The sequence below is a fragment of the Ovis canadensis genome, chromosome 2 (assembly GCF_042477335.2).
Source record: "Ovis canadensis isolate MfBH-ARS-UI-01 breed Bighorn chromosome 2, ARS-UI_OviCan_v2, whole genome shotgun sequence".
Classification (NCBI taxonomy): Eukaryota; Metazoa; Chordata; class Mammalia; order Artiodactyla; family Bovidae; genus Ovis; species Ovis canadensis.
The window spans coordinates 42,624,616-42,644,788 of record NC_091246.1 but is presented as its reverse complement, the minus strand read 5'-3'; the positions used below and the strand labels follow the sequence as shown (position 1 = coordinate 42,644,788).

General features: G+C 46.6%; 1 protein-coding gene and 1 long non-coding RNA gene across 10 annotated transcripts in view; both read right to left on the bottom strand.

Moving 5' to 3' along the window:
* Nucleotides 1-631: 631 nt before the first annotated feature.
* Nucleotides 632-2,666, bottom strand: LOC138432601 (uncharacterized). Its single transcript, XR_011253918.1, has 2 exons — nt 2,585-2,666; nt 632-991 (listed from the first exon to the last, which is right to left on the bottom strand). It is a non-coding gene; the product is annotated as an uncharacterized lncRNA (long non-coding RNA).
* The window catches only part of LOC138432598 (tumor necrosis factor receptor superfamily member 10C-like), a 40,281-nt gene continuing 22,106 nt past the window's right edge, over nt 1,999-20,173 (bottom strand). For 2 of the 9 annotated variants that reach the window (XM_069574008.1, XM_069574007.1), the window contains exons 2-8: nt 16,696-16,795; nt 15,960-16,073; nt 14,845-14,956; nt 13,811-14,019; nt 13,251-13,371; nt 11,883-12,066; nt 7,815-10,978 (exon numbers count right to left, since the gene is read on the bottom strand). In XM_069574008.1, the coding sequence (XP_069430109.1) occupies nt 10,952-10,978; nt 11,883-12,066; nt 13,251-13,371; nt 13,811-14,019; nt 14,845-14,956; nt 15,960-16,073; nt 16,696-16,795 (867 nt within the window). In that variant the 3' untranslated portion in view covers nt 7,815-10,951. Of the gene's footprint in view, nt 3,178-7,814; nt 10,979-11,882; nt 12,136-13,082; nt 13,372-13,810; nt 14,020-14,844; nt 14,957-15,959; nt 16,074-16,695; nt 16,796-20,173 lie in introns of those variants that run through there. The other 7 variants (XR_011253917.1, XR_011253916.1, XR_011253915.1 and 4 more) reach the window with 6 other exon arrangements.

Below are 20,173 nucleotides of genomic sequence, written 5' to 3'. Positions count from 1 at the left end.
AACTGGACTGAACTGAACTGAACTGAATGTGCTGAGAGTGCTATATCTAGATGATGGAGAAGCAGTGAGGTTTCTATATATATGCATCATTTTATCTTCTGCAGGAAATATGTCTAACAAAACATAGAATAAATATTATTTTTAAATATACAATATTTGACCCTGTTTATAAGAGAGGCCTTTTTAATATGATAAAATTTTCTTTAATGTAATTATTTCTCCTAACAAAACAAATGCTTGTAAGCAAGCATTACCTTGAACAATGCTAAGTTTTTTTTGTAGACATGAACTAATCTTTTTTTTTTTCACTTATTTATTCATTTTTGGCTGCACTGGATCTTATTGCTATGCTCAGGCTTTCTCTAGATATAATGCACAGGCTTCTCATTGATGTGGATTCTCTTGTTTTGGAGCATGGGCTGCAGAGTGTGTGTGCTTCAGTAGGTATGGCACACCAGCTTAGTTGCCCCAGGGCCTGTGGGATATCCCTGGATGAAGGATGGAACCTGTCTCTTGTGCATTGGCAGGTGGATGCTTAACCACAGGCTCAACATCGAAGTCCTAAAAAAAATTTTTTTTTTGAAAGGGGAATTCCAGCCAGTTTCTCCATTTACAGTAATCACAGTGATTCAACAGTAACAGAGTGAATTTATTCAATGGTCCCACACACTGAGTATCCAATGTACATGACTTTAATCCTCATTTGTTGCTGTTGTTCCATCACTCAGTTGTGTCCAACTCTGTTACCCCATGGACTGCAGCATGCCAGGCTTCCCTGTCCTTCACTATCTCCCAGAGTCTGCTCAAACTCATGTCCACTGAGTCGGTGATGCCATCCAAGCATCTCATCCTCTGTCACTCCCCTCTCCTCCTGCCATCAATCTTTCCCAGCAACAGGGGCTTTTCCAATGAGTCAGTTCTTCCCATCAGTTGGCCAAAATCCTTGTTCTCCAAAGGACTCTCATGACTCTTCTCCAGCACCTCAAATGATCTAGAAAAATAATTAGTATGAAATGATTGCCATTTTAACCATCTCCTGAACGTGCCTTTCTTTATTTTAGAAAACTCATTTCCAGATTTCCTGCTTTTGCTTAGAAGAAGGTAAGAGTTACATAAGCATCCACCTTGAGCAGGCTGACCAAGAAATGCATCCTGGCCTTGGTCTCTAGCTAGGAACTGGGGTTTGTGCCATGGGGTGAGAAGGTGGAGCTCTGCAGAGCCTTTGTGTAATTGTGTCTTTATAGGGTAGTCACGGGTCTAGAATAAGCTTGACTTTCGGCCAAAGCACCTCATGTTATTTTCAACTATTACAAAAGGAAATGAAAGGGAATAAGATGTAGTGTTCTGGTGCTATACTCTGTTTTTTAAAAGCAGGGTGGTTATGCAGAGTCTTTGAGCACAGCAAAAAGGTGTTGTTGTTTTTTTTCTCCTCCTATTTATAGCCAGATGAAATTCTTGAGAAATCTAGGTAAGGGGCCGAAGTTGAGGTTAACTGGTGCTAAATCCAGGAGAACTGGAGGAAGCCAGGAAGATGGAAGAAGAAGCGGATGGGGCTGCAGTCAATAAAATCGGCACCCTGCTCCTGCATCACACCCCTCTGCAGTGTAACCCATGGCACTTTGTCTTCAGGCAGTCCCTCCCGCTAGCCCCATGAGGACAGGAGAGCGACTCAGCTTTGCCCACTGGGCACAGGAGTGGTGGGCCCAGTTAATCTGCCCCTTGTTAAGAAATTGGGCCTGCAGCCCAGCACACAGGGCACCAGACCCATCCATTCTGTGTGTTTAGGCAAAAGTGGCTGAGGATCACAGTCCAACAAATACCAAAGCTGCTTCTGATTCCAGACTCACTCCTGAGTGCCTTTTCTTTAAAAGTATAATCAGGCTCCCTCCTGATTGCACTTTGTCTCAGACTGCATAATAAACATGCTTTTGTTTAAAAAATTATTTTGCATTGTCACTTCTGAGCTATGTTGATGATGTCGTATCTGACATATTGACAAAGTTTGGCATTTTGTTTTTATTTTCACTCAAGCAGCATTGAAGAACAACCTGAGAAGTGTCACTCTTTTGGAGGCCAGCACTAAGGTGAAGGATATTGCAATATCCAGGCAGAGGATAATTCCAAAAGATGAACTTCAATAAGGTACTTTTGAGCATATTTTCCATGGGATTTTAGTAGATGAAAAAGATCCAAATATGGAGAAGGAATGACAACCCACTCCAGTATTCTTGCCTGGGAAATCTCATGGACAGAGGAGCCTGGTGGCCTACAGTCCATGGCATCACAAAGAGACAGACACAACTTAGCAACTGAACAATGACAATAGACAATCAGGCAGATTTGATTTGGGGAAACACTGCTTGATGGAAATGTAGAATAAAATGGAGAGTGAAGTGACCTAGCAAATATGGAGTACAGAGTTTTGGAAGAAATTGAAAGTGTGTAGAATAATAGTTGCAAATATTCAAACAATAAAGTCTGTGGCTAAAGGAAAAAAAGAAGAAGATCCAAATAAAGAAAAGCATGTATTTGTAAAAACGGATAAAGATCAAGCTTTTGAAATTCAGGTGACAATGATGCTCACCGAGAGTTGTAAGCTATGAGGTCTTCATCACAGAAATCTTCCTCCTATCACCAGGATGTGTGTAGAAGGAGAAAAGCCCTTGGGGATATTGGCTTACATGAACTGGTGGAATCTTAGATTGTTTTTACAGCAGTGCCAATTAGTAGAGGCCCATAATCCACAGGCGGTTTCTCAACAAGACTTAGTTCACATGACTGTTCACGTTGCCTGAGGAATGAGCTATCTGTCCAGCAGGGAAGTCATCCGCCAAGATGTAGCTGTTAGGAACCGTATCGCTGAGAACACACTTCAAGTTAAGATCGCAGACAATGCTATTTGCAGAGACTTGTTCCCCATGGACTATGTCATTGCCTGGGGGACAATGAAAGCAGGCGGGTTTGGTGGACGGCCCTTGAAAGTCTGGTTAATGATGAGTTCTCCAGTGCCAGTGAGCGGTGGGCCTTCAGAGGGAGGCTGTGGGAGCTAGCTTTTGACTCTGGGCCAGAGGCCCTACGTGGACATGGACCCCTTTGACATGGCTGCGTGCCATAAAAGATGGTTACCGCACTGTCCTGAGGAACTTTGCTGTGACGGCTTGTTGCAGGCCCTTTGATCTGGAAGAGAGATCCCAGTTTTAGCAGCTGGTCATGTATAGCCATCTCTGCTATGTCCTAATGATTACAGATGAGTCACTAATTGCACCCCATGTTCAGCTACATATCTTGAAAGAAAAAGATCAAAGAATTTGTGCATCTGCCTTAAAACCACCACAGGTAAATACTATTCATAATCTTGTTTATTCCTCTTAACATTTTTAAACACCTTTTTTTTAATACATTTTTTCATTTCACTAATTATTTTGCTACAATGTTACTTTTGATAACTCCCTAACATACTGTATGGGTCTAACACCAGTAAGTTAACCAGAATCCCATTGGGAACATTTTAATTATGTTGAAGTTTTTGACGTTTGAATAATACTACAAAAACATTTTGTCACATAAATGTCTATGTGTGTGTTAGTCACTCGGTTGTGTCCAACTCTTTGCAACCCACGAACTGTAGCTTGCCAGGCTCCTCTGTCCAGGGGATTCTCTAGTCAAGAACATTGGAATGGGTTGCCATTCCCTTCTCTAGGGGATCTTCCCAACCCAGGTCTCCTGCATTGCAGGCAGATTCCTCACCATCTGAGCCACCGGGGAAGCCCACTTGTCTCTAAAATCCATGAGCATTTAACAAGGCTAATAGGTAGACTATAATGGTCATTCATGTGGAAATGGTTTCAGCAACTCAGGGAATGGAGCAAAAGCCACGTGCTTAATAAGATATTGTCTGGACACTCTCCAGGGAGGGTGGGGTGGAAATCCTAGGAAGTGGTTTGCATCAGGAAGATTCCAGACTCCTGTGGGATCGTAGCATAATGGAGGACAGAGACAGCTGTCAAAGCCAGAGACCCTTTGCTGTGATTCAGCAGGGAGAGCATGAGGTGTGCCCAAGGGGACAGAAATACAAAAGAAATCAGGGGAATACAGTCAAGTGCCGAGACATAGTAAAACCCGCGTCTGGGGAGTCGAGAAAAAACAGGCCAAGATGACTCAGGACCCAGGAAAGGGATGGGTGAAAAGTCACTTCACTTTTTGTGGAAATCTATTCCAAAAACTGAGTTTTGTATTTTCTATTTGTCCAACTCAAACTATTGGGGGATGTCAAAAAAATCTTTAAAAGTTTATATGTATTTAATGAAATTCTATGGAGTGAATGTTTAACATCCAGGCAGAGAGACTGTGTGCACCATGCTTATCTTTACTACTGGGGACAAATTTCTGGCCTTTAATCCTATTATTTTCAATTTATAAAATGGACATGATATTTTTCAGATTTGCTTAAAGTTTAAGTTTTTTGAGCAAAGATTGTGGGCAACTTTGTTTAAAGGCTGTTTGAAGGGTTAACAGGACTTTTCAGGTGGTGCTAGTGGTAAAGAACCCTCCCTGTCAATGCAGGAGACCTAAGAGATGCTGGTTCCATCTCTGGGCCAAGAAGAGCCTCTGTAAGAGCGCATGGCAACCCACTCCAGTATTCTTGCCTGGCGAATCCCATGAACAAAGAAGCCTGGTGGGCTAAGGTCCATAAGGCTGCAAAGAGTTAGACATGACTGAAGCAACTTAGCACGCAACAAGCACGAATGGTTGACATGCCTTAGAAGGGAGAGGTTGGCTACTGCCCTGTAGGGACTCGAGGTTGTCCCCTGCTGATCAGGGCCATGTACTCACATTCTAGGCCTCTTTCCTCCAAAAGAGACTTTGTTTCTATTCCAGAAGAAAATACAGGATCTTTCTTATTGAAGAGGAGAGCAGGAGCAGTTGTGTCAGCCATTTATTTAAGCTCTGAGTTTCATAACCTGGAATTTATGCGTAAAACCCACTGCACACACAGGTACACATGCCTCTACCCTCTCCCCCTATGGGGAACCAGGGCTAAGTTTACTCGGCAACAAAACAGTCTGATCCTTGATCCAGAGATCTCATGACGGGCTGGTGTGTATACAGTTGGCTAGCATGTATGTTTGTATGCATACATATACACTTGTATACTGTTATAAATACATGCTACCCAGGTATACGTGCACACTCATAAAGACTCATATAAATAACCGTGGTAAGGTAACTCGTTAACTCAGAAGTAGGATCTCAGACCTGTCAGAATTTCAGACAAAATACCGAGAAATGGATCAAGAGAAGCAGTGGGATGTCTCAAGATCAGGGTAAAAGGATGGTGACTTCCCCCACCTCCAGTCACTCACGTGCTCTGATGAAACAAGCTGCCATGTTTTGTGCAGCCCTATGGAGAGGCCTGAGCTTCCCTGGTTGCACTGGGGGTAAAGAACCTGCTTGCCATTGCTAGAGACCTAAGAGATGCCAGTTCAATCCCTGAATTGGAAAGATCCCCTGGAGGAAGGCATGGCAATCCACTCCAGTATTCTTGCCTGGAGAATCCCATAGACAGAGGGAGCCTCGTACAGGGTCGCCAAGGGTCGGACACAGCTGAGGCGACTTAGCATGTACATACACACATACGGAGAAGACTGGGCTTCCCTGGTGGCTCAGCCGTGAAGAATCCACCTGCTAATGCAGGAGACTTGGGTTTGATCCCTGGGTTGGGAAGATCTCCTGGAGAAGGAAATAGCAACCCACTCCAGTATTCTTGCCTGGAGAACTCCACGGACATAGGGGCCTGGTAGGCTACAGTCCATGGGGTTACAAAGAGTCTGACATGACTGAGTGACTAATAAACAATAAATGGAGAGGCCCACATCACAAGGACAAAGGACAGCCTCCTGCCAACTGCCCCCAAGAACTGAATCCAGCCCCCACCTCATGTGTTTGCTTGGAAGCACGTCCTTTTCCATTCAGGCCTTGAAGGGACCACAGCCCCAATCTGGTGAGACTCAGTATCAGAGAACCAAACTACACTGAACCATTAGAAATGGCGATGTAATAAAGGCTGTGACAAACCTAGATGCCGTATTAGAAACAGAGACATCACTTTGCTGACAAAGATCCGTCTGGTCAACACTATAGTATTTCCAGCAGTCATGTACGGATGTGAAAGTAGGACCATTAAGAAGGCTGAGCACCGAGGAACTGATGCTTTGTTTAACCGTGGTGCTGGAGAAGACATGAGAGTCCCTTGGATAGCAAGGAGATCAAACCAGTCAATCTTGAAGGAAATGAACCCTGAATATTCATTGGAAGGACTGATACTGAAGCTGAAGCTCCAATACTTCAGCCACCTGATGGGAAGAGCTCACTCATTTGAAAAGATTCTGATGCTGGGAAAGATTGAAGGCATGAAAAGAAGTGGTCGACGGGATGAGAAGGTTGGATGGCATCACCGACTCAGTGGACATGAGTTAGAGCAACGTCTGAGAGATGGTGAAGGACAGGGAAGTCTGGCATGCTGCCGTCCATGGGGTCACAGAGCCAGACATGACTGAGTGACTGAACAACAAGAATAAGGCTGTAGTTTTAAAACACTAAGTTTTAGGGTAATTTCCACTAATACGTGCTCTTACCTATCCTGCAAAACTGCTCAGATGCATCCCATATGTGAAATGTTAGTCGCTCAGTCCTGTCCGACTCCTTGTGACCCCATGGACTGGGACTTGCCAGGCTCTTCTGTCCACGGGATTCTCCAGGCAAGAATACTGGAGTGGGTTGCCATTTCCTTCTCCAGGAGATCTTCCAGACCACGGGATTGGACCTGTGGCTCCTCCATTGCAGGCAGACTCTTTATCATGTAAACCACCAGGGAAGCTCAAGCCTATTGATTATATAATATTGCCCATAACACCCTCACCACCCCCTCACCCCTCAGCTACTCATAAAGTGTTAACAGACACAAAAACAAATGGAGGCCGTCAGTCTTCTCCATTCAAGGACAAGTTAGATGATTTGATATAGGGGTCTCACACAGGCAACACTGCTTTTCAAGAATTTATTTTAATTATAAATTCACCTCTTCCTCCTGATTTGTGATCTAAAATATTTTTCTTCCCACTCCTGATGTAATATGTAATTGTTCACAGGCAGGACTGGGGGCAGTAAAGGGGGTGTGCAGCTCTGCACTAGCACCTTTGCTCTGGGGAAGGGGACGGGCTGGGACCACAGGGCTCCCCCAGGAAATCTAGGCGGGTGGGGGATCCTACCCTAAGGCCCTAAGGTCCAGAGAAGGCAGATGGGTCTCCCATGAGGTTGCAGGGCTGAGCCACCAGACCCACTATGATGAGGATACAGAAAGGACAGCAGGGACAGAAGGGGAAGGTGACCCCAGAGGGGCAGGAGGCTCACAAGTGAGGGGCCGCAGAAGAACCCCAGCAAGCAGGGCCCCACCAGCCCTTCCCAACAGCTCTGTCAGAGCCAGTCTGTACATCCAGGGAGCCCAGAAGGCCCAGATAGGACTCAGAGACACCACAGCAGGGAGGCTGTGCAGGAGCCCGGCCAGGCTGGGGCCCCTCTCCCAGGGGAACAGCGGGGAGGAGGTGGATGGACAAGGGGCTGAATTCCAGTCCCCTAGGAATCTGGCATCTGAAAATCTTGAGTGAGAGCAGGAGACACACCCATGCAGGATGAGCCTGAGGCATAAAGGGGAGAAGGAAGGAGTGGGTCACACAGCAAGAACAGACCCCTGTACCCTTCACTCAGAACTGCTCCAGAGAACCAGAGGATGGGGAAAAAACACACACACATGCCTCTTTTTATACAAAATTACATATTTAATTTGGTCACAAATTCACAAAATTGTACTTTATAGAAAAGTATATAATTTCATAACATTTTGTAGTTTGTATACTTTTTATAATATTCCATATTTGTCAAAATGTACCAAAGTATATATCAAATTATAATATTTGTATATAACATCACATATTTAATTTGGTCACAAAGTCATAAAATTGCATGTTTACATAAAATTGCAAAATGTTTATGTAACTGCCATGTAATTTGGTCACAAATTCATCCAATTGCTTATTTATATAAAATTATAAAATTTTTGTATAACATTGCATATTTAATTTGGCCACAAATTCTTTAAACTGCATGTTTATAGAAAATTGCAAAATTTGTATATAACACTGAATATTCAACTTGGTTCAAAATCATAAAATTGCATGTTTACATAAAATTATAAAATTTGTATATGACATTGCATATTTAATTTGGTCACAGATTCATTACTGAGGAGAAACTTGAACAGGCATCCAGTCTTCAAGTAAAACTTTAAACTGTCACATTTGCATTGGCATAAAGCAGTAATGCTTCCCGGATGGCTCAGCAGGCAAAGAACTCGCCTGCAATGCAGGAGACACAGGACACACGGGTTCGATCCCTGGATCGGGAAGATCCCCTGGAGTAGGAAATGGCAACTCACTCCAGTATTCTTGCCTGGAGAATCCCATGGACAGAGGAGTCTGGTAGGCTTAGTTCACAGGGTCGCAACGAGTCAGATAAGACTGAGCGACTAAGCACCCACCGGAAAGCAACGAAGGAGTCAAGTTTCACGTTTCTTGAAGATTCTCATTAGTAAAGCACACAATAAATGTGTACAAATGAATATACATGACAAATACTGACAAGGCTGATACTTTAGATGGGCACTCAAGGAAGCCTTCTGAGAAAGGGACAAGTGACCTGACACTCGACTATTTATTTTTTAAACTGTTTTACAAATGCACATGTTTCTGTAATATAAAGGGGACAGTTTCAAATGCTATTGTACCTTGTTTGTTTATCTCAGCTGTGCAGACTCCTCACTGCGGCACACAGGCTCCTCTGGCTGTGATGCGCAGGCTCCACAGCACATGGGCTCAGTAGTTGTGGAGCACGTGCTTAGTTGTGGTATGTGGGATCTCAGTTCCCCAACCAGAGATTGAACCCAGGCTCCTTGCATTGGGAGTGCAGAGTCTTAACCACTGACCCACCAGGGCAGTCCCAAGAATTCATTTCTTTCTCCTGGGGATGAAGGCAGAGTGTCCTGCACAGAAGGAACAGCAAAGACAGGAAGCACCCGACTCCAGGAAAGGGAGGGCCATCAGGGCCAGAGGGATGTAGCACCAAGACCTCGGGGGTCGGCCCTTCTACAGACACACGTGACCTCCACACACTGTGTCCATTTGTACCTACATTTTAGGCAATTCCAATTTTGACCACACCAGTCACATCAACCTTAGGGAAGATAGCATACAAGCCTTGAGATGGACTAGACCAAAAACCTCCCTGAGAATTGCTTCTGCCATTAAATTATCCTACAGTGATCAGAATACTATGGAGAAGGGTTTAGCAGAAGTAAAAAATTAAAAAAAAATTTTAATTAAAAAAATACAAAACCCTAATATAGTAGGCATTTGAAGTCAGTTCTCACAGTATTTAAGAATCAGCATTTCTGTGTCTTTTCTGCAGAAGGTCAAAGCTTACAGAGGGGCTGAGATCCTTAGTTAGCCAATTTAAACACAAAAAAGGCAATTCTGGGCTCAGAGCACCAGTATCAAGGGGGGCCCATCTAGTGCAGAACAAGCCAACACTGAACATAACCCAGGAGCCCGTCCTTTCTTCCTCCCAGAAACCATGGCAGATTCCTGTCCTCTATTCCTTGAGCCCAGATGGAATGAAGGTCACTGATAACAGAATCTATCTCACACTCATATCTAAGCCACGTCCCACCCTAACCTCCCAGAGGAGCAGGAGGAAGCCCGGGGAACCACAGCCCAGTGCACGGTCACGAGACACAGCACGGGGGTGCCACTTCCCCTCCCTCTCTGCTCACTTGTTAACACCTCCCTACTAAAAATACAAATATTCACCCAGCTAAAAGTTGACATGTTTAAAGCCTGGACCCTAAAGAAGTCGCCAGGCAATCCCAAAGTGATCAAACTCCCCCAGCAGTGGGCTTGCTCTCCTTCACTGTTGTTGTTTTATAGGCTTTAGTTTGTTTCTTTTTGCCTCATGGCTTGTGGGATCTTACTTCTGATCAGGGATTGAATTTAGGGCTGTCAGCGCAGAGTCCTAACCACTGAACAGCCAGGGAATGTCCTCCTTTTGTATTTCTAATTGCTTTGGTTTGCCAGTGCTCAACCAGGTAGCCCACATAAGCCTAGAAATTATATTTGCAAAATGTTTTTCTACACATATAAATACATACACAAACATAAAAGTACAAAGACATACAAGATGTCTGCACGTTAATGATGTATATTACAAGTCACAGGCCCTCCCTGGTGGCTCAGTCAGTAAAGAGTCTGCCTGCAGAGCAGGAGACCCAGGCTCCATCCCTGGGTAGGGAAGATCCCCTGGAGAAGGAAACGGCAACCCACTCCAGTATTCTTGCCTGGAGAAACCCCATGGACAGAAGAGCCTGGTGGGCTACAGTCCATAGCGTCGCAAAGAGTTAGACATGACTCAGTGACTAACACTTTCATTATAAGTTACGTCATTAAATACATACATATTAACATGAATGACAAATTTCAAACAAATACAAATAAAAACTAGAAGTCTATTAGGACTGTGTCCTGAACTGAAAGACTGAGGTCCTCAAACAGTCAGGGCACAGCAGAGCCTGTCTCACTTTCTTCATAAACATGTTAATACTTTCCTGTTTTCAGCAGGCGCTCTTGAATTGTCTGTTTTGTCAATTTTTGTCCCAGCATTTCCAAGGCATCCATCAGGGTGTTGACTGAGGTCCTCTGTCCCTTCTTGGTGACTGGCAGTATTTCACACAAGGCATCCGGAGAGACCCAGGCCTATTCTCTGCCCACAAGGATCTCATTTCATGTGAGGCCCAACTGCCTCAGGAGCGAATCACAGAAGTCACAAGGAAAAGATAGCTGCCAAGTCACTGAAGAATAGCTTCAGGCCTAAGCTGAGGGAAAGTCACAGAGACAGAGTTGGAACAGGCTTTCACAAAGGCAGAGGACCCTCAATGGAGGCCTTCACTTCGGGATGGGAACCCGAGGAGCTCCCCCTGCTGGTAAGCCTGCTGCTCTGCGCCCCTGACCTGCTTCCCAGCAGCAGAGAAACAAGCCCCACAGGCACTGGGCATTGGACTTCGCCAGCACCCAGAGCAGCTGGGGGCAGTCCAGGTCAGCAGAGTCCTGCCCTAAGCAGGGGGTGAGGGCCCATCTGGAAGAGGAGACTGCTGTCACAGAGGGAGAAGCCATCTGTGATATGAGACAGAGGGTGGGACAGCGAGGGGCAACAGACCTCAGAGGAGGGCACCTGCCTTTCTCAGGAGGGTGAGGCCCCCTGGCTGCCCCCTCTGCACTGGGGACAAAGCAAAGGCCTGGAGGGAGGAAGGTCTCCGGCCTCACACCCCGCTCGGCCTCACGGCCTGACACTGTGGTAGAGCTGGATGGGGACAGACTCTGAGCAAGAATTTCATCATAAAATGGAGCAAACACCACCCGCCTCATGGACTGTGCTGTGGATTCAATGCTGTGTGTGTGAAATGCTGTGCACACCACCATCCACAGTACACAAGGAGGGCACCCAATACAAGTTTATATTCTCTAACAGTTACACTGAAAACATGAAAAGTAACAATACTAGTTTTCATAAAATATGGTACTAACTCAAAGTATTCTAAAAATTTTCATTTTAATATGTAACATAGATAGCTAATGGGAAGTTGCTTTATAATACAGAGAGCTCAATCCCGTGCTCTGTGATAACCTAAGGGAGGTGGGATGGGGGCGTTGGAAGGAGGCTCAAGAGGGAGGGGATATATGTGTACCTAAGGCAATGGGACCCCACTCCAGTTCTCTTACCTGGAAACTCCCATGGACTGAGGAGCCTGGTAGGCTGCAGTCCATGGAGTCGTGAAGAGTCGGACATGACTGAGCGACTTCACTTTCACTTTTCACTTTCGTGCATTGGAGAGGAAAATGGCAACCCACTCCAGTGTTCCTGCCTGGAGAATCCCAGGGATGGCGGAGCCTGGTGGGCTGCTGCCTATGGGGTCACACAAAGTCGGACATGACTGAAGCAACTTAGCAGCAGCAGCATGGCTGGTTCATGTTGCTGTACAGCAGAAACAAGCACAGCATTGTGAAGCAATTGTCCTCCAATTAAAAATAAAACGTTTTTTCACTGCAATATGTAGTGTTAGTTGCTCAGTTGTGTGTCTGACTGTGACTTCATGGACTGAAGCCTGTCAGGCTCCTCTGTCCATGAGATTCTCCAGGCAAGAATACTGGAGTGGGTTGCCCTTCCCTTCTCCAGGGGATCTTCCTGACCCAGGGACTGAACCCTGTTCTCTTGCATTACAGGCAAATTCTTTATCATCTGAGCCACCAGGGAAGCCCCTCAACATGTAATCAATATACAGAAAAAAAAAAAACTGTTATAGAGACAAATTATAGTCCTTTTTTCTACCGACTCCTTGAACAACAGTATCGAGTTATATACTACCGCTCATCTGCTTTGGCCACAGTTCAGGTGCTCCACGGGGCTTCCCAGGTGGTGCCCGTGGTAAAGAATCTGGTTGCTAATGCAGGAGACGTAAGATGTGGGTTTGATCCCTGGGTTGGAACGATCCCTGGAGGAGGGCATGGTAACCCACTCCAGTATTCTTCCCTGGAGGATCCCATGGACTAAGGAGCCTAGCAGGCTACAGTCCATGGGGTTGCAAAGAGTCGGACATGATTCAAGAGACTTAGAATGCATGGACAGGGGCTCCACAGCCTCCCTGGGCCAGTGGGTGCCCTGCTGGACAGCACAACCTCTCAGACGTCTCAGAGCGGGTCAACCTGGCCCTGAGCACCAGGGAGGAGAGAGGATGGTGGAGGAGGCAAGGACAGGGAGGTGTTGGGGGCCACTGTTAGAGGACAGAGGGGTGCAGGGTGGGAAAAAGAGGAGGGGGCAGGGAGGGAATTAGAGTCCTGATGGTTCAGGGACAAGCCATGCCCTCTCTGAGTTGCCCTAACAGCTATGGAGACAGAAATTAGGACACTGTCCCTCCTCCCTCCACTCCTGATCCACTGCCCAGGCAAAAAACACTCACTTTGAGTGAGGGTGTCTCAAACAGGGCCAGCGCTGCCAACCAGCCTTACGCCTGCTCTCAGCAGGCCAGCCTCCCTCCTACATCCAACCTAGAGCCCCCAGGCCAGTTGAGAGAGTCAGAGATAACAGCATACGACAAACCGGGGACCACGTCCACGCTGGGCTTTGTTGTGGGGCAGAAGCAGTTACTGAGGGTCTGATGCTGCCAGATGCTAGAGAAACCAATCACCTTGCGCCAGCACTCATCAAAGAGACCTAGAAGAGAAGAGACAGCCACTGAGTGGTGGGGAGGGCCCTCTTGCCGCACCTCCCATCCTAGGGACAGGGTGCAGGGTGGGGGGACACAGAACAAAGAGCCCCAGGCCTGTGACTGCAAGCGGGACATTCTGAATCTGGAGAACCCACAGGGAGGAGCAGAGAAGGGAGAATATGAAGTAAAATGAAACCCATGTAAAATCTCTGTGCAGCGCTACTGAACCACCCTCTTCTCCTGCCTCCTCCCACCAGACTCGGCCAGGGGGAAGAGGGGACCATCAGCTGAGCTGGGGGCCCGATATGATCACGGTTTTGTAGGACCAGGTGAGGTGGGAGGGGTTTCCTTGGGAACAAGATCAGAGACAAGCCAGGAGGAACAGGAGGATTGGGGAGATGGAGGAGGGAGCCAGCACCTCCTCCTTCCCTTCTAGAACCTCACCTTTCAAGAAGCACCACACAACCCATGCGATTAGGACAATGATGATTACAACTCCAGTTATAATTCCAATCCGTAGTCTCTGGCTCACGGTTGCTGGCTCTCCAGGAACTGGGGCCTCTCCATGGGTCAGGGCACCTGATTCTTGGTCCACACACTTGATGTCGCTCCAGGGGGTACAGTCCTTGACCATGACCTTCCCATCAGGGCACCTGGGTACAGACACAGGGGTGATGTAGGGAACCCATCAGGGCCAGCTGCCTGGATGAGGTGAAAGAGGGGGCAGCCTCCCATCCTGGGTCCCCTGACAAGACAGTGGAGGGGGGCCAGGCTCTTGCTATCTGCAGGGGAGGGTCCCCTCACTCCCCCTCACTGGGCGGGAGAAGGATCCAGGATTGTATACTGCAGCCCCCAGGCTCCTACTGAGTGTGCAGAGCTGTCCTTCGGGAGCTGGGCTTCCTCTGCCAGGCCCGCCTGGCCTCCCTGGGCTGCACGGGAAGCTGTGAGGTGGGGGCCTCATCCAGGTCAAGGGTCAGAAGGGTGTGGGCACAAGTCTGACTCATCCTCCAGTCAAACTTGAACACGAGGCCCTCTCATCCACCTGTTGACTCTTACTACCAATCTCAGCCAACACTGGAGCATCAGAGGATAGTGAATTACTATTGGCCCCTGAGTCCCCAGATAGGAAACATTCAGGTGCTACTGGGGAACAAGGGGCTGGGTGTGAGGCCTGTCGAGTTGGCTCCGGTTTTATGGGAAGCTTGAGGAGCACACGTGGCCTCATCATGACTTCTGTCTGCTGTGAGCACTTTGGTCTTTCTAGGCCCCTCCCGAGGAGACATGGGAAGGGGCCACTGGGTAAGCCATGCAGGACAAACGGTGGTGGTAGGGAGCGCTGCTGCAGGCTCAGGAGACCCCACAGGCACAAGGGAGCTCTGAGAGGTGGGAGGGGCTTCACGGAAGCAGGAGAGAGAAATGGGTACAAGGAAACTGGGGTCTCCTGTGGTTTGGAAGCCCCCCAGGCTCCTGTGTCTCACCCGGTGGTGCATTTTTGACAGAATTCAGGTGCATCTTCTCCACGGAAAGTGCCAGGTTTGCACTGACACTCAGTGTCCTTGGTGGGTGTGCAGCGATTTTTTTCTTCTTCTCCTAGAGACCAAATAAGGTTTTGAGGGTGTGTTTCCCTCATATGTCTCTCACCCCTTCTTCACCACCCAGATCTCCATCCACTCAGTTCAAGAAGTGATTCGGATGGCTTCCTGGCTGCTCCAGTGGTTAAGAATCCGCCTGACAAAGCAGGGGATACAGGGTGCATCCCTGGTCTGGGAAGGTCCCACATGTTGCGGGGCAGCTAAGCCTGTGGCCACAGCTACTGATCCTGTGCGCTAGGGCCTGTGCACCACAATGAGAAGCAGCAAGAGTAGCCCCCCTCACCACAATGAGAGAAAGCCCTTGTTCCGCAACAAAGACCCAGAACAGCCAAAAATAAATGAATTAATCTTTTTTAAAGTAATTTTGGGGTCATTTTCTGTGGCAACACATATAGACCATCCATGGAACAGCCACTGTTCACGTGTCAGCAACAGAGGCATACAAAAGGGACTGTGCATCATTACGGATTGCACCAGGGTTGGGAAGAAAAACGTTTTAGATCACAAAGGAGGAGCAAGAAGTGGGGTGGGGTGAGGTGTAAGCTGAGGTGCTGTGGATGGAGAGGAACCCTTGGGTGATGTCCCAGTGGGTGATGCCCTGCTGGAGTGGCAGAGGGACCTCAGGTCATGAAGGCTGAGAGAGGCTGAGACCCCAGAGCAGAGGGCATGGCGCCCACAGGAGCCTGGCCCAGGATCAGACACATCACACAGCTCAAACCCAGCCCTGCCCCACTCCCCCAGGCCTTCTGCACTCTTACCATCCAGCCCCCTCCATCAAGGGACAGGTTATTCCCCTCTTTCCAGCTGATATTCTGAAAGACTCCCCTACCAGTTGGCATGTGTTATGCAAATAACGTCTGTTTGCATTTATTTTACTGACCTAAGACAAGTTGAAGACCTAGCTGGGCTGGAAATCAGCTTTCTGACCCCTCGTCCCATTTAAATCCCATCTCATCACCCAGCACCCTAACTGCAGGCACAGGGGACCACAGGTTCTGTACCTGATTTGCAAGTCATGCAAGGTAAGCAAGAAGAGAGGGTGTTTGAATGACTGGTGTAGTCTGTTCCATCGGTACACGGGGCACAACCTCCACTGGCTTCTTCCATATAGAATCCTGGGAAGGAAGGGAAAAGCTGGTGAGTAAACCCCACAGGATTCCCTGAGGCTGGCAGTGTGGCTGGGGAGGCCTCTTTTGGCCATCTGTGGAATCCACAAGGGGAACTCTCCTCAACCGGGCTTTCATCTCTTGATTCTTCATCTACCACATACCCTAGACAGACCCTGCCAACAGAAATATATTACAAGCCACACATCCAAGTCACATTCATAGCTGGCACAGGAAACAGTAAAAAGAAAGGTCAGGGGCTTCCCTGGTGGCTCAGAGGGGAAGAATCTGCCTGCCATGCAGAATACGTGGGTTCAATCCCTGTCTCGGAAGATCCCACATGCTGCGGAGCAGCTGAGCCCAGGTGTCACAACTCCTGAGCCTGTGCTCTGCAGCTCGGGAGCCACAGCTACTGAGCACACCTGCTGCGACTCCTGAAGCCCATGCACCCGAGAGCCTCTGTTCTGCAACAAGAGAAGCCACCCCAGTGAGACGCTCACCTACCGCAACTGGAGAGGAGGCCCCACTCTCCACAACTAGAGAGAGCCCATGCAGCAACAAAGCCCCAGCACAGCCAAAAATAAACACATAGACAGGAAGACAAGGGTTGGAGACCAGTCTTAGAATCTACCTGGTAGACATAACTTCTGTTGGAGGCTCCCTTCCAGTGGGGCTGACGACTGCTGGTGAATTTCATCCTTCCTTACAGACATGGCTGAAGCAGGTTTGACCTATGGGGACAAAGCAGGGACAGGCATGAGTGGCTTCCACACTCTCACCCCTTCTAGGATCCACCCATTTCCTTGACCACTACCTGCAAAATGAAACAGGACTGGGATCTTTCTTCCCAGCTCTAAACTCTCATTCTTTTCATGTTTGTCCTTTGGCCTTTTGTGCTAGCAAGTAACTTTCACTTCAGTTTTTGCCCCTGTATTCTTTCCTCTTAAAATATGTTTATTCCAGAAAGTATGTGCTCCGATGCATCCAACTCTTTGCGACCCCATGGATTGTAGCCCCTCAGGCTCCTCTGTCCATGCAATTCTCCCAGGAAGAAATTTGGAGTGAGTTGCCATTTCCTCCTCCAGGGGATCTTCCTGACCAGGGATTAAACTTCAGTCTCTTGCATCTCCTATGTTGGCAGGCTGGTTCTTTACCACTAGCACCACCTGGGAAGCCCAGAAAGCATATGCAAGGGAAATTTTTTTTATAAGAATACAGAAACCACAGCGATCCCCTTGATTAGAGAAGACATCCAGTATTTTGTGTCTTGACTGCTTCTATTTGACCACATGCGTGAATACTCTCAGGCTCTCTCTCTCACATGTGCATGCACACACACACACACACACATTTTCACAAATGAGGGTTCTGCCATGCATACAATTTTTCATAATCAGGATATAGAATCACATATTGAGTAATGAACTTGTGGCTTTAATCCAACAAGCTGTCCCCAAAAGGAAGCTGTCAGTGTTCCCCAGAATACCAGAATCACATGGAGAAAGAAGAAACAGCAATGCAGGGTTTCAGCCAAGTCTCTGTGCTAAGAATGACACAATGGGGCCAGTCAGAAATCACTGGAATCTGAGGATTCGACCAGGATTATGATGATAGTGTTCTGATGTTCAGGACTGTATCGTCATTTGGGGGGAGACTGTCCTCATTTGTGGGAAATATACATTCAAGTGTCCAGTCATGGGATCTGCCATGTCAGCAGCTATGTTTCAGATGATACAGGAAACAAAGGGTTCTGTACAGTTTTGTAACTTTAATCTGGGAGTGATTTAAAGTAGAAAGTGACATTAAGAGGAAAAAAAAATAAAGAAAAACAAAGGTAAAATGGAAACAGCTTATGTTGAGCCCAGTCCAACTGCCTGGATCTAAATGCAACCTGTTAAATATTTGGGGACAGCTAAGCTCACATGTGTCCCCTAATCATCCCTTCCGCAGTCTGGGCCTCCTCCGAGTTACCCCAAATTGGTGGACTCTCCTTTCCCTGCCCTCACAACCCTATGCCTTCCTTTCTTCCCTTGTTCTCCTCTCACAGATTCTCTCCCTCAATGTTTTATTATGAACAGTTTCAAACATCCAACGAAGTTCTAAGATTCATTCACTAAACTCTTATATGCTCATCACCTAAGTTCTGTAACTTAGGTATATCACATACTTCTTTCTCTATCCACCCCTCTCTGTCCATTCTCCTAAGTGTCTTATTTTTATGATGAAATTCGTATCTGCAACTCTTAATACATTGGCATTATGTCAGTAACTCGAGCTCAATATTTCTTTACAGTTTATTTCAATGTTAAGATTTCCAAAGAAGGAAGTGCACAATCTTAAGGGGACCATTCAAAGAGCTTTTTGTTGTTTTGTTTTTCTTTTTAATGCATACAGTTGGGAAATCCAAACCCTCTATCTAGATCATGGAAATTAGCTTGCTCCAAAACATTCCCTCATGCCCCTTCCTCAGTTATCCTAATCTCTGATGTGACTCCAAGAGGGAGTAGCCTTCATCATATGGAGGAAGGGCCCTTCTACCCTGATAAAATGAGGCTTTTTTCAGACAATAAAGAATCTGCCTGCAACAGAGGAAACCCAGGTTCAATCCCTGTGTCAGGAAGATCCCCTGGAGAAGGAAATGGCAATCCACTCCAGTATTCTTGCCTAGAGAATTCCATGGACAGAGGAGCCTGGCAGGCTACAGTTCATCGGGTCGCAAACTGTTGGTACACGATTGAGCAACTTTCTCCTTCTCATTACAGAGTGTAAAGTGTCAGTTCAAATTATTTTTCTGCATCTGTTAAGCTGTTTAGTTTTTCTATATAGTTTTTCTCCATTACACTGGTTTGTGTGTCTGTTTTAACTTTTTAATTAGAGGATAGTTACTTTATTGTGATGTTTTCTGCCATAGATTTTAAAGATCTATTTATTTGTTTTGGCTGTGCTAGGTCTTTGTTGCTGCATGCAGGCTTTCTCTAGTTGTGGCAAGTGGAGGATACTCTTGATTTTCATGGGTAGGCTTCTCGTTGCAGTTGTTTCTCTTGTTGTGGAGCATAGACTCCAGGTGCACAGGCCTCAGGAGTGGCAGCCTGGGGGCTCAGTAGTTGTAGCACATGGGCTCAGTTGCTCCCAGGCCTGTGGGATCCTCCCAGACCAGGGAATGAATGGGTATCTCTCACAGTGCAAAAGCTTCTTAACCACTGGACCACCAGGGAAGCCTCCACACTGTTAATACAGTGAAAAACACTGATTTTCAGATGTTAATCCAACACTTATTCCTGAGATTAATCCCATTTGGTCATGGTATGTTTTCTTCTTTAAATCTTCCTGAATTTAGTTTACTATTTGCTTTGTAAAGGAATTTTGCCTCTGTTTTTAGGAAGGGTATTTAAACGTATTTTTTCTTCTTTTCAAATGTTTCCGTTAGGTTTAGGTATTAGGGTTATGTTGGCCTTAGAAGAACTAGTGAAGAACTCCTGTTGTCTGAAAGAATTTGTGTAAAGGTTTTTGTTAGTCCTTTTATTGTCTGTATTTTTGTGGCCTCCCCTGTGACCTAACCTGGGGTCTCCTGGTTATCCACTCCCAGTCTCAGCAATCTCACGGATCCTTGAAACAATCTACTGGAATGGAAGAATCAAAACCATGGCACTATGGTGCCCCATTTTTACTTCTTAGACTGGCAAAGTGTTAAAGTTCAGTGTGCAAGGGTGCAAGGAAATAGGGCACCCTTGTGGACTCCTGGTGTGAGTTAAAATGGTCCAGTCTTCTTTGGGAGAACAGTTTGTCATTATCTAGACAAAAGTGTAAAATCATCTAACCCACTGACCCAGCAATTCCACTTCTAAGGAGTTACCCAACAGACAATGCACATGGCTACACTGGATACTTGACAGGCACCCAGACCCATTCATCAGGTAGTGTTCATTATGAGTCCTACCTATTACAAACCGATAGTTTAAAAACTAATTCTATACTTCTTGTGAATACAAAATGCTGTTTCTTTCCAGATTTTTGGTACTAATTTGTTCAATGAAAGATGCATATTTTCACGATTCCTGTAACTTTGTTAGACCTTTAACTTTTTTTTCTTTGAACCTATAAGCAACTTT